The sequence below is a fragment of the Aquarana catesbeiana genome, linkage group LG01, assembly GCF_042186555.1.
Source record: "Aquarana catesbeiana isolate 2022-GZ linkage group LG01, ASM4218655v1, whole genome shotgun sequence".
Taxonomy (NCBI): domain Eukaryota; kingdom Metazoa; phylum Chordata; class Amphibia; order Anura; family Ranidae; genus Aquarana; species Aquarana catesbeiana.
The window spans coordinates 398,800,451-398,814,394 of NC_133324.1; the positions used below are offsets into that span (position 1 = coordinate 398,800,451).

At 41.6% G+C, this 13,944-nt stretch overlaps 1 protein-coding gene across 2 annotated transcripts in view; it reads left to right on the forward strand.

Moving 5' to 3' along the window:
- Window positions 1-13,944, forward strand: part of DOCK8 (dedicator of cytokinesis 8) — a 229,135-nt gene that overhangs the window by 133,830 nt on the left and 81,361 nt on the right. For both annotated transcript variants that reach the window (XM_073634844.1, XM_073634849.1), the window contains 3 exons: window positions 454-618; window positions 2,284-2,444; window positions 6,357-6,452. In XM_073634844.1, coding sequence (XP_073490945.1) covers window positions 454-618; window positions 2,284-2,444; window positions 6,357-6,452 — 422 coding nt within the window. The remainder of the gene's footprint in view (window positions 1-453; window positions 619-2,283; window positions 2,445-6,356; window positions 6,453-13,944) is intronic.

Sequence of the window (13,944 nt, forward strand, 5' to 3'; positions counted from 1 at the left end):
CACTCTGCTGTCTCCTGCTGTCAGCATGTTCCTTGTCAACACGTTTGCAATGCAGCACACCTCATCGGTTACTATTGTTAGCATTCCCTCTCCTAGCTCAAGTACATTTATTTAGGGAATTACATGCAGCTAATATGTAGACAGATTCGGGTATTTAGCTGCATTTCAAATATGATTTTAATACATTTAATTAATTCAAATTGCAATAATGGTATTTGTATATCTGACTGGAATGCAGCTATAATGTAATTCAACTAGTTAAAAAAAAAAAGTTAAGAAAAGAAAGTGACATGAAATGTCTGATCGGTTTTTCCTAAATTTCAATTTTAACTCTAGACATTATATTTTCATTGAGTTCCCAACAAAAAATAGACTGTATTAATATTGCAGTTAGAATATAGTAGCACAAGTTTGAGTACAATCTGAAAAACTGTATTATCACTTTCTTTGCAGCAACCTTTTCTCAATTTACGTTTGAATCTGTGGTTTCCATTGTGAGTAGCCTTCACAATAGTAAAGATCTCATCAAGGATCAGCATGGAAGGAACTGCTTGTTGGCATCCTATGTGTATTACGTGTTTCGTCTTCCAGATGTCCAAAAGGACATGTATATAGCAGGTATGGTGCTGTACCCATATTTAGTCATGAAAGTCATTTTGCACATTCTTAATAACAGGTTAATGTTTTATTGCTCTTAAAATTATAACATGTTTTTATTTTAAGTGTTTTAAGTATTGTATGATGTCATTGTGCATGTGTGCGGTGGCAGCAAACACCAGCAAAAAACTATGGGGGTTATTTACTAAAACTGCATGGTGCAAAAATCTGGCGCAGCTCTGCATAGAAAAAAATTTGCCTCCAGGTCAAAGCTTAAAGTATAACTAAAGGCAAAACTTTTTTGTTTAGGATAAAGTGGAGAGGGATTACAATGCGTGTCTGTTTTTATTGCTGTCTGTGTGCCCACTAAGGAGACTCACTCTCTCTATGTGTCCTGTTTATTATTATCATTGAAAGTGAAAGTAAAAGAAAATCCCAAATTTTGGGTTGTCCCCAGAAAAGTAATAAAGGGGAAATATTCCAATGGGCACAGTAGTTCTGATGACCTGGGGGTCCCAAGGAATAACCTTAATTTGCAAGGATTTCCCCTCACTTCCTGTTTGGCTATGGGACAGGAAGTGAAGGGAAATCTCCGTAATGGGACATAGATGGCGAACTTTAATCTGACATGGGTTTTAACTCTCCCTTACGCTGTCCAAAATTAAAAAAAAAAAAAAAAATCCCTACAGTCCTACTTTAATTGAAAGCTGAAGTTAGAAGCTGATTGGCTACCATGTACAGCTGCACCTGATTCTGAGTGCACCACTCTTAGTGAATCTCCCCGTATAAGTATGCAAATTCTGTATCCCATTCTTTAATACTTCACGTCCATTTATTTTATACGCTGATACACCATATATGGCATATTGGAATTTTTAAACAGACAAACCATGAATCATGTAGTGCAAAGCTGTATTGTATAGGGTTGATTTACTAGGGGGAAATAGGCTGTTCACTTTGTAAGGGAATTCTCTCCAGTACTTAGCAAATGTGGTGAAGCTCTGCTGACTTCCACCATCCAATCATGTACAATCAGGTGATTTTTCCCCACATTCACTAAGCTCTAGGAAAAATTCCATTGCCTTTCAACCCCTATATGTTTTTCTTTTAATCTTGCCCAGACATACAGTATATTTTAAGAGAAATGCATTTGTCTACTCAGAAACGTGTGTCTGTGAAGCATGCTGGGAAAATGTCTGCAGTTCTAATAAACGACTTTGCACACTTTTATGAATGTTAAGCACACCTAGTAAACCACAGTTATGTAAATTTGGGGAGAATATACAGCTAAAACACGCAGATTAAATATAGGAGATGGCAGGCACATCTAGAATTCTTTTTTAGTTATATACACACTAGCTGTTTGTGTTTTCCACTCATTTGTACATTATGGGGAGCTTTACTAAAACTGGTGCACACATCATCTGGTGCAGCTGTGCATAGTAATCAAATTTCAGCTCTTGACAATAAAACTAAGAAGCTGATTGGTTGCTATACACAGTTGCACCAGATTCTGTGTGCATCAGTTTTAGTAAATCACCCTCTATTTGTACTTGTATGTGGATAGCTACTGAGAATTATACAGCGTTTCCTGTAATTAGGTCGTTTGTTTTTAAAGTCCATTCTTCGCTGTTTACATCAAGAACTTGTAGTAATTCACTCACCTGTTTTCATGTCTTTTTTAAGGTGGAAATGTGCCTGAGATGCGCTACAACACCGTTGGCCGTACCACAGCTAATGCTGTAGGTTCTAAACTTATTCAGTCCAGAACAATGAGTTCAAGCAACCCAGATATTGCAGGAATGCAGAGTGCAGATGAAGAAGTTAAAAACATTATGTCCTCCAGGGTGAGCTAAGACCTTACCTTTAATTATTTGTTGTTCCGTGAAAGCACACTACTTAATATAAAATGCTAGTTTTGACCCTTTCTGTGGTATTACATACCCAGGTAAAGTACAGTTATGCAATATATATAATATTATATAATACTCCCTGCACAGCAGCACTCAAAATGCTAGAGGGAGGATCAGCATTCTGAGTCAATCGAGTCCTTTGTACTATGGTTTTCCTCATAGTCAGTGGCGGCCGGTGCTAAATATTTCGGGGGGGGGGCAATCCCTGCAAGCATGTCCAAGCCACGCCCCATGTAAAATAGTGAATATGCACTCAGAGCCCACGCTTTTTGGAAGCCAATTAGAGCCTCAGGCTCTAATCATGTGTTAAAAAAAAAAAACCCAATAAGAGAATTCACCTTCTTGGTTCTGTTATTTGCTACACTTGTTAGATTATCTAAAGAGTTAGTGAGTTCTGTCCCTATGACTTGATCTCACTTCTTCATTAGGTCTATTTTACTGGTTTTAGAACTTGCATGACTGAACCACTGTTCTGACACTTTCAACAATGTAAACTAGGACAACATTTATAATGTTAACCAATTTAACCTGAAGCTGGGCGATGTTATCCTGCCCCCGTCACAGTTTGCTCCCATATAGGGTGGCGGGGCTTGTAGGGTGACATCCTTTGCTTTTAAAGGGGTTGTAAAGGTAATTTAAAAAAAAAAAAAAAATAACAAACATGTTATACTTTCCTTCACTGTGCAGCTCGTTTTGCACAGGGTGGCCCCAAACCTGGTCTTCTGGGGTCCCTCGGCGGCTGTTTCAGCTCCTCCCCGCAAGAACTAACCACCTTAATGCGAGCTCCCTCGCATGGTGGTTAGTTCTTGCGGGCGCGCTCCCGTGATACAGCCGGCGGCTATAGCCGCTCACTGTATCACTCGGCCTCGCCCCCCGGCGCGCCGCGTCATTGGATGTGATTGACAGCAGCGCGAGCCAATGGCTGCGCTGCTTTCAATCCATCCACTGTAGCCAATCAGCGGCCAGGCTGAGCGGCGAAATGGATGTCGGGAGCGAGCGGCTGACTTTCGAGGGGTCAGGTAAGTAAAACGGGGGGGCTGGGGGCGGCGGTATAGTCGGAAGTCTTTTCACCTTAATGCATAGTTTCCTAGTTGCAGTGGCGTCAGGAGGGGGGCTGGAGCCCCAAATGGGTTCCCAAAAAGCCCCCGGTCTCAGGGATGCATAACTGTAGTAGTAGCCCCGAGCGCTGCTGAGCAGGGAACGATCTGATCCCAAGCGCGGCCGAGTCACATAGCAGGTCTCCTCTCTCCTCTCCTTCTCCGGCTAACAAACAAATGGCCCCTGCCCCACCTAAAACTGGCCTTCACAGCATGGAGCACATGGAAGGGCTATCACATGAAAGACAAAAACAGAACATTCCATAGCTCAACTCACCAACCAGTCTGCCAACTGACCATATTAACCTGTCCAACAGTCTGTGTTAAAAACATCGGTTTAGTTAGTACGCATTTGCAAACACATGCATAAGCTGCAGTAGCTTATGCATGCGTTTGCAAATGCGTGCTAACTAAATCCCTGTTTTTAACACGGACTGTTGGACAGGTTAATTTGGTCAGTTGGCAGACTGGTTGGTGAGTTGAGCTATGGAATGTTCTGTTTTTGTCTCCTCTGGCTGCCTGCTGTGATTATGGGCACACCGCACACCACGGCTAAGCTGAGCTGCTGCTGCAGGACATATGAAGTCTCCTGGTCAGGCAGGTCAGTGTGTGTCACTACCGTCAGTGTATGTAGGTCAGTATATGTATGTCAGGTAGGTCAGTGTGTGTCAGGTAGGTCAGTGTGTGTCAGGTTGGTCAGTGTGTGTCAGGTAGGTCAGTGTGTGTCAGGTAGGTCAGTGTGTGTCATGTAGGTCAGTGTGTATCAGGTAGGTCAGTGTGTGTCATGTAGGTCAGTAAGGTATGTCAGTGTGTGTCAGGTAGGTCAGTGTGTGTCATGTAGGTCAGTAGTGTGTGTCATGTAGGTCAGTAGTGTGTGTCAGGTAGGTCAGTAGTGTGTGTCAGGTAGGTCAGTGTGTGTCAGGTAGGTCAGTGTATATATGTCAGGTAGGTCAGTGTGTGTCCAGTAGGTAGGTCAGTGTATGTCAGGTAGGTCAGTGCGTGCCAGGTAGGTAGGTCAGTGCGTGCCAGGTAGGTAGATCAGTGTATGTATGTCAGATAGGTCAGTGTATGTCAGGTAGGTAGCCAGGTGAGTTTAGTGGTCAGCATTGATGGGCATTGGTAAGCCAGGCAGCAACCAGCAAGAGAGCTTACCCCCGCCACACAACCCCACCGCCCAGCCAAAAAACCCTGTGCCACTAACGCCGCCGTAACCCCCACGCCCGTGCTGGCCTTGGACTTCGGGCTGAAGCCCCTGGCCTTTTTGCCACCTAGCAACTCCCCTGCCTAGTTGTAACATAAGAATTCATCCATGTGATTTTCTCGACAGTGTCCGAATGTATAACAGATGCTGTTTATCTTTTGTTTGTTCATTACGTTAAAAATCAATATAAAGATTGGGAAAAAAAACCCCGTTGCAATCCATGTGTGTGGCGCCCTGCATGTAGTTTAGGGGCCTGGCGCATGGATTAGGGGGGCGGCCCCTGCTAATGGTGTACACTTAGGACGTGATAAACAGTGTACTTCTGCTACTCCATTGTCCAGTCATAAGCCAAGGCGGACCATACACAGTTCAAATCTCAGCCGGTTCTCGTCTGCTATAGCCACTAGCAACAATCACTGTCTTCTCCCGGCGGGGACAGCTTCCCCTGTCCACCCCCAACCGGGAGAAGACAATTGCTGATTGCCCTGTCAACACTGTCTGTGTTGATGTGGAAATTGTGCAAATTTCTTTCCTGCAAGCTGTGGTTGCAGGAAAAACATTTGCACCATGTATGGCCTGCCTAAGGCCTAAGGCATGTCCTGGATCAGGCTACATTGGCCAAGAAAAACGAAAGAAATACTCTTGCGCACTGGTGTGTTGGCTAAAAAAGTTCAAGAGGGACTATGAACTTCGGCTTTGCTGCTCTCAAAGGATGGGATTGTCCTAGTATTGAAAGAAAAAGAGAGAAAAAAGAGAGCGCACCAGCCTAGTGCATTATCCTTGGCAAGTTTATTAGATTAAAAACAAGATAAAAGCTACTCACAAAAGTCGGGATAAAAACAAGATTCAAAAAAAAAAAAACCCCCCCTCCCCCCCCCCCAGAGGACCGCCCATCAATTAAGGGAGGAGCCCCGATACCAACCTGATCAGTCTGCTTCAGCTTAACATGTGTATATAAAAAGTCGGCAGGAGACTGCCACCACTAAGGCTCTGAGGAAGAAGGTCAAACCTTTGAAACGCGTAAGCCAGCGGCGGTCCGTGTGCCCCCCTCCTGGGACCTGGACAGCTGCCTACCACTGGAACTATTGCCTCTGTGCGTTTGATATGCAATTTTACCTGCGACTTTTGTGAGTAGCTTTTATCTTGTTTTTAATCTAATAAACTTGCCAAGGATAATGCACTAGGCTGGTGCGCTCTCTTTTTTCTCTCTTTTTCTTACATTGGCCAAGACCTAGCTCTGGCAGGGGTGCATAGATCACATGACTGGCTGAGCAACAAATAGGAAAAAGCGGAGCCAAGGCTGCATCAGACCTCCCTATTTGATGTGACGTGCCTTTTTGATATTGTCCATGTACATGTGTAATCAAAGTTGCATGGATCTCCACGTTTCAGTTAACCATTGCCAATGGAAAAATTAAACTGTACATGTTTATGGTGGTAGACTGTCTTGGTAGGCCTTCAGCCTTCATACTGGTATATGTTGTATGTAGTTAATGCATGTTGTCATCTTCAGTCTCTAATTGCTGGTGTTCTGGTAATTTGCTTTAGGCTTCTAGTCGGACCTGCAATCGCATGTCTTATTTTGTTGAATCCAGTAATGACTTGCAGTCTGTTGTTTCCAGCACAAGGCCATCCAGCAAAAAGGTATTGTAAACATTTCATATCTGGACTCCATAGTAGAATATTAGATCATTTTGTTCCTTCACAGCTGAAAATGTATTCATCGTCTGTGGAATATATCTAAATTTCTGGGCTCCATATTGGAATTTCAGGGCATTTTCTTCCATCATCTGTGGAGCTTATGTAAATTGATGGGCTCTATATTTTAATATCAGGGCATTTACTTCCATTACAGCTAAAAATGTATTTATCTCTTGTTTATCCAAGCTGATGAAAATGATGGAAAACATATTCAGGGATGGAAAATTAATATGTATCTACTAATATTGATAAACAGATTGGATTTTTTCTGTGTTCTAAATAATTTATTTTACAGTGAGTCTTGCAGGAGTCACCACTCCAAGCCTCCACTGCTGCAAAGCTGAATGGGTGCCAGTCTAAGGTGCTTGTCCTAACTCTGTAAAGATACACTGACATAAAAGGAGAAGCCGCACACCGATGACATAACTTGGACCAGTAAATTTCTGTTCAGCCATTCAAGCTACATACAGTTGTGCTCATAAGACAGAGGCAGAATTTATGATTTCTTGGCCATTTTTCAGAGAATATGAATGATTCTCTGTTTACGCTTTTTAAATCATAATGACAACAAACTACCCAAATGACCCTGATCAAAAGTTTACATACCCTGGAATGTTTGGCCTTGGTACAGAAGGTGGCACACACAGGTTTAAATTGCAATTATAGGTTAATCTCCCACATTTGTGGCCTTTTAAATCACAATTAGCGTCTGAATATAAATAGTCAATGAGTTTTTTAGCTCTCACATGGATGCACTAAACAGGCTAGACACTGAGCCATGAGGAGGTAGAAAAGAACAGTCAAAAGACCTGCATAACAAGGTAATGAAACTTTACAAAGATGGAAAAGGATATAAAAAGATATACAAAGCCTTGAATATGCCAGTCGGTACTGTTCAATCACTTAATAAGAAGTGGAAAATTTAGGGATCTCTTGATACCAAGCCAAGGTCAGGTAGATCAAGAAGGATTTCAGCCACAACTGCCACAGGAACTGTTTGGGATACAAAGAAAAACCCACAGGTAACCTCAGGAGAAATACAGGCTGCTCTGGAAAAAGATGGTGTGGTTGTTTTTAAGGAGCACAATACGATGATACTTGAACAAAAAAGAGCTGCATGGTCAAGTTGCCAGAAAGAAGCCTTTACTGTACAAGTTCCACAAAAAAGCCTGGTTACAATATGCCCAACACCTTGACATGCCTCATTGGCTTTTTTGTGGCATGGGCGCAGTAAAGGCTTCCTTCTGGCAGCTCAACCATGCAGCTCTTTTTTGTTCAAGTATCGTTGAATTGTGCTCCTTAAAAACAACCACAAGTTTTTTTGGAGAGCAGCCTGTATTTCTCCTGCGGTTACCTGTGGGTTTTTCCTGAGCAATTCTTCCGCAAGTTATGGCTGCAATCTTTCTTGGTCTACCTGACCTTGGCTTGGTATCAAAAGAGCCTCTAATTTTCCACTTCATAATACGTGATTAAACAGTACTGACTGGCATATTCAAGGCTTTGGATATCTTTTTATATCCTTTTCCATCTTTGTAAAGTTGCATTACCTTGTTACGCAGGTCTTTTGACTGTTCTTTTCTACCTCCTCATGGCTCAGTGTCTAGCCTGCTTAGTGCATCCATTTGAAAGCTAAAAAACTCATTGACTATTTATACACAGACACTAATTGTGATTTAAAAAGCCACAAATGTGGGACTTTAACCTTTAATTGCCATTTTAACCTGTGTGTGCCACCTTCTGTGTCTGTACAAGGCCAAACATTCCAGGGTACTTTTGATCAGGGTCATTTGGGTAGTTTCTGTTGTCATTACGATTTAAAAAGAGTAAACACAGTTGATTGATAATAAATGGCTTGAGCCAAACACTAACCATTAATGAAAGAAATGTTTTTGTGTTATCATTCATATTCTCTGAAAAAATGGCCAAGAAATCATAAATTCTGTCAGGGTATGTAAACTTATGAGCACAACTGTCACTGCTCATCGGAAGTCGATCTAAAGATGGACCTCTGTCAACCAGGACTGTTGAAAAACATTTGCCGATCAGTGGTTTGCAGCCAATCGGTTGCAGTCACTGACCACTGTATTATGACAGCGGAGGAGTCCCCGCTGGCTGATTGAAAAATAATGAACTGTCTATGGCCAACCTTATCTTACACATCATTTCTATGACTAAGCCTGTAAGGATGAAACATGTCAGGGAGGAGTGGTCTCCAGGCAGGGATGAACTGTGTTGCTTAAATGGCTGAATGATAATTTAGTGAGCCAAGTTTTTGGTATGCAGCTTCTCCTTTGATGTCAATGTTTGTGCAGTGTTTGTTAAATTGATTTGAGTGTATGTGTAAAAATAAGGCTGCATTCACACCTGAGAGTATCGTTTTCAGGCGTTTTTTTAGGGCGTTTTTGCTGAGTTTTTGCAGTGTTTTTGTACAGGCATTTTGAAGTCCAAAGGTCACCAATGTAAAAAGCAGTAAAACGCCTGTAATCTGCCTAAAAAGAAGCTCATGTACTTTTTTGAGCTTCAGGCATTTTGCTTCAGGCGACAGAACGCTCAGATGTGAACAGGGGCCATTTAAATAAATGGGATTTTGCTTGTTGGGCGTTTTGGAACTTTTGAGATGAGCGTTTTTAATGAGCTGAAAACACTCAAGGGTGAATGCAGCCTAATGCCCCGTACACATGATCAGACATTGATCGGACATTCCGAAAACAAAATCCATGGATTTTTTTCGACGGATGTTGGCTCAAACTTGTCTTGCATACACACGGTCACACAAAGTTGTCGGAATTTCCGAACGTCAAGAACGCGGTGACGTACAACACGTACGACGAGCCTAGGAAAATGAAGTTCAATAGCCAGTGTGGCTCTTCTGCTTGATTCCGAGCATGCGTGGCACTTTGTACGTCGGAATTGTGTACACACGATCGGAATTTGCGCAAACGGATTTTGTTGTCGGAAAATATGAGAACCAGATCTCAAATTTTGTGCTATGGAAATTCCGATGGAGCCTACACACGGTCGGAATTTCCGACAACTAGCTCCGTTCGCACATTTTACGTCGGAAAGTCTGACCGTGTGTACGCGGCATTAGAGTTTGACTTGTATATTTAGTTGCAATGTGTAAATATATTTATTTTATAAAAAAAAATCAATCTTGCATATTAATCTAATGTTTCTTATCAGGACACCTGCAGGACTTGCTTGTCTTGTGTCCTCAGATCTGCCACTGTTTTTGCTTTGTTACTGAATTTCACTTTTCTCTGGTGGTATAAGTTTAGGTTTATCAGTCTACTTATCACGGTGGTCTGTTATGATGACCTTACACATATCAATATGATCATTTTAAGTCGATCATTTTCATGTGTCTAAACTTATCAAACTGAATAAAAATCACAAACCAAGTCTCTGCCAAGTTGATTGGCTGTGGTGGAGTTTTGTTGGTTCTAAACTGTTTGTATGTTAGATAACTGGTCATAATTCAGATTGATTAAATGATAGGATCTGATAGATTGCTCACATTTATAAACCGACAGATTGTTTTCTATCAATATTTTCATACAATTGCAAAATCCTTATTGATCTATGACAGCAGGAGTCTTATTTTAATCTGTTTAAAAAAAATCCTAAATCTCCTCCTAAGGTAATCAACAGCATTGTCTTACTTGAATGTTGTGTTTGGTAACAGATGTACATAGCCCTTTCATGCCTAATGCCGCGTACACACGGTCGGACTTTTCGACCGGACTGGTCCGACAGACTTTCCAGCGGACTTCTGACGGACTTTTTAACGAATGGACTTGCCTACACACGATCACACCAAAGTCCGACGGATTCGTACGTGATGACGTACACCAGACTAAAATAAGGAAGTTGATAGCCAGTAGCCAATAACTGCCCTAGCGTCAGTTTTTGTCCGTCGGACTAGCATACAGACGAGCGGATTTCTGGGTCTGGCAGAGTTACGACGTAAAGATTTGAAGCATGTTCCAAATCTAAAGTCCGTCAGATTTGCGACTAGAAAAGTCCGCTGAAGGTCCGGTGAAGCCCACACACGATCGGATTGTTCGCCGGATTTGGTCCGTCGGACAAGTCTGGTCGAAAAGTCTGACCGTGTATACGCTGCATAAGCCTATTTCTGATATTTGTTGCTTACAAGTTATAATCAGTATTTTTTGCTAGAAAACTACTTAGAACCCCCAAACATTATATATATATATTTTTTTAGCAGAGAACCTAGAGAATAAAATGGCGGTCGTTGCAATATTTTATGTTGCACTATATTTAAGCAGCTGTTTTTCAAACGCAATTATTTAAAAAAATACACTTTAATGAATTTAAAAAAAAAAAACTAAACCGTAAAGTTAGCCCAATTTTTTTGTATAATGTGAAAGATGATTTTATGCAGCAGGAGGCGCATGGGCGGAGCCTGACTGAGCAGAGATTAGACCTCTGCTCCTGAAGGGATGTTTCTGCCATATTATACCGCACTAGCTGCATCCCCTCCCCCTGGTACCTTCCACTCAGTGAAATCCTCTCAGCGCTCTAAAGTATCTGTGGCAACACAGGGGGGAAATAATGACTCAGATTAATCTATACAAACTTCACAAATGACATCTTTTACAGACCATGCTTATTCTTCTGTTCTGAGGCAATTTGAAAAAATTGACACTTTTGACACTTTTTTGGGACCACTGGCATTTATACAGCGATCAGTGCTAAAAATAGCCACTGATTATGGTGTAAATGTCACTGGTGTTCCCTAGGGAAGTGTTTCTAATTGTGGGGGCAGTGTAGTGACAGGGAATAGAGATAGATCGCTGTTCCTGATCACTAGGAACAGTAGATCTTTCTCTACTCTCCTGACAGAACGTAGATCTGTCTGTTTCCGTTGACAGATTCCTGTTCTGTCTCTCTGTGGAGCGATCCACACGCATCGGCTCCGGCGCCGCGTGTCCCCTATTCCTCTTAAAGTGACCGATGTACAATGATGGCGGTTTGCCAACCTGCCGCAGTACAACTGTGGTGTCTGGTCTTAAAGTGGTTAAACATGCTCTCAATGATTATCTCATTAACCACTTACGGACCGCCCGCCGTCGTTATACGGCGGCTGTTTGGAGGAGGATATTGTTGTTATGGCAGCAGCTAGCTGCAATAGCCCGGTATCCCCGTCTTCAGCGGGCGGTCCGCTACAGGATAAAAGTGGTCTCTGCGGCGGATTCGACGCAAGATCACTTTTATCGGTGGTGGGAGAGGGCCCCCCCTCCCGACGCGATCTGGTGCCCTCCGCCGCTTACTGGAGCCGTCGGCAGCTGCGGAGGCAAACGCGTCTGTTCTCGTGTCAGGTATGGAGACGAGTGAGGGGAAGATGGCCCCCACCATCTCCATACAATTGCTGGGTGGAAGCGACGTCAAATCCTCACTTCCGCCCACAGCTCTTAAAGGGCCAATTTTTTTAAATACATTTTTTAAATTACAATTTTTTTTTTAATTGCATTTTAGTGTAAATATGAGATCTGAGGTCTTTTTGACCCCAGATCTCATATTCAAGAGGTCCTGTCATGCTTTTTTCTATTACAAGGGATATTTACATTTCTTGTAATAGGAATAAAAGTGACTTTTTTTTTTTTTTTTAAACAGTGTAAAAATAAAAGGTAAAATAAATAATAATAAAAAAAAATGTATACGCGCCCCGTCCCAACGAACTCGCATGCAGAAGTGAAACGCATACATGAGTAGCGCCCGCATATGAAAACTGTGTTCAAACCACACATGTGAGGTATTGCCACAATTGGTAGAGTGAGAGCAATAATTCTAGCCCTAGATCTCCTCTGTACCTTAAAACATGCAACCTGTACAATGTTTTAAACGTTGCCTATGGAGATTTTTAAGGGTAAAAGTTTGTCGCCATTCCACGAGTGGGTGCAATTTTGAAGCGTGACATGTTGGGTATCAATTTACTCGGCGTAACATTATCTTTCGCATTATAAAAAAATTGGGCTAACTTTACTGTTGTCTTATTTTTTAATTCAAAAAGTGTATTTTTTCCAAATACACGCAAATACGGTGTGACAGAAAATATTGCAATAACCGCCATTTTATTCTCTAGGGTGTTAGAAAAAAACGTATAATGTTCGGGGGTTTCTAAGTAATTTTCTAGCAAAAAAAACAAACAGTTTTTAACTTGTAAACAACAAATCTCAGAAAGAAGCTCAGTCCTTAAGTGGTTAATAACACTTCTGCAAATATTTCCCCTACCACTCTTTGGGAAGCCCATGAACCTGTAATTCGAGGTACGCTTATCCGGCAGGCATCATATCTCAAAAGCGAGCGTAAGCTCCTTCACCAATAAATTTGAAAATGTCACGATGCATTCCCAAATTCTCCTTCCCATTCTACAAAAGCTAAGCTTGATAGAGCCTGCTTAGAATTCGACCTCACTGACTCTCACTGACTCTGCAGATAAATTAATACATAAATCACAACACCTTTATTATCTCAAATCAAACAAACCAGAGATACCCTATTAGCTCGAACCTTACGCTCACTGCAAAAACCTAGGACATCTGTGCGACTCAAACTGTATGAATTGTGTATGTCAAAATTTTACACACATTCCGCTCAAATCTTGCTAAATTATCGCCCAACCATAATTTGGATCATGCTGCTGCTGATTCCCTTTTTTTCACAAATTACCCTACCAACACTCTCACAAACCCACCATTAACAACTCCAGTGTCCGATCTCTGCAACAGAAGTCATTGAGGCTATTAAAGCTTTAAAACTTAATAAACGTCCTGGCCCAGATGGATTTTCTGCTTCCTACTACAAGAAATTTTCTGATACATTATCTCCTATCCTAACTGAGGCCTTCAATACATTGTTGAGGGGACACTTTTTTCATTCAGAATCCTTAATGGCCATAATTTCCATGCTTCCCAAATCTAAATCTGATACAACCTCTTGGACAAATTACCATCCTATTTCGCTTCTTAATATTGACAGTAAACTTTTGGCTAAAATACTTGCAATCCACTTGAATCAATTAATAGGCGAACTTATTTATTGAGATTAAGTTGGGTTTACCCCCTCAAACCAAGCAAGTGATAATATTCATAGAGCTTCATTAAGCGCCCATGTTGCTAAATCCAGAAGTCTACCTATGTGTTTTTTATTGCTCAATATAAGAAAAGCATTTGACACTATCTCATGGGCATACTTACAATATATTCTTCAAAAATGGGGGTTTGGACCGCATTTTTTGAAGTGGATTTCATCTTTATACGACAAGCCAAATGCATTTATCAAATATTCTGGTTTTAAATCTGACCCTTTCCCTATTGGAAGAAGCACCTGTCTAGGATGTCCTCTTTCCCCCCTCCTATTTGCACTCCGTATTGAACCCTTGGCCCATTTTAATTAAATCTGATCCAAACAT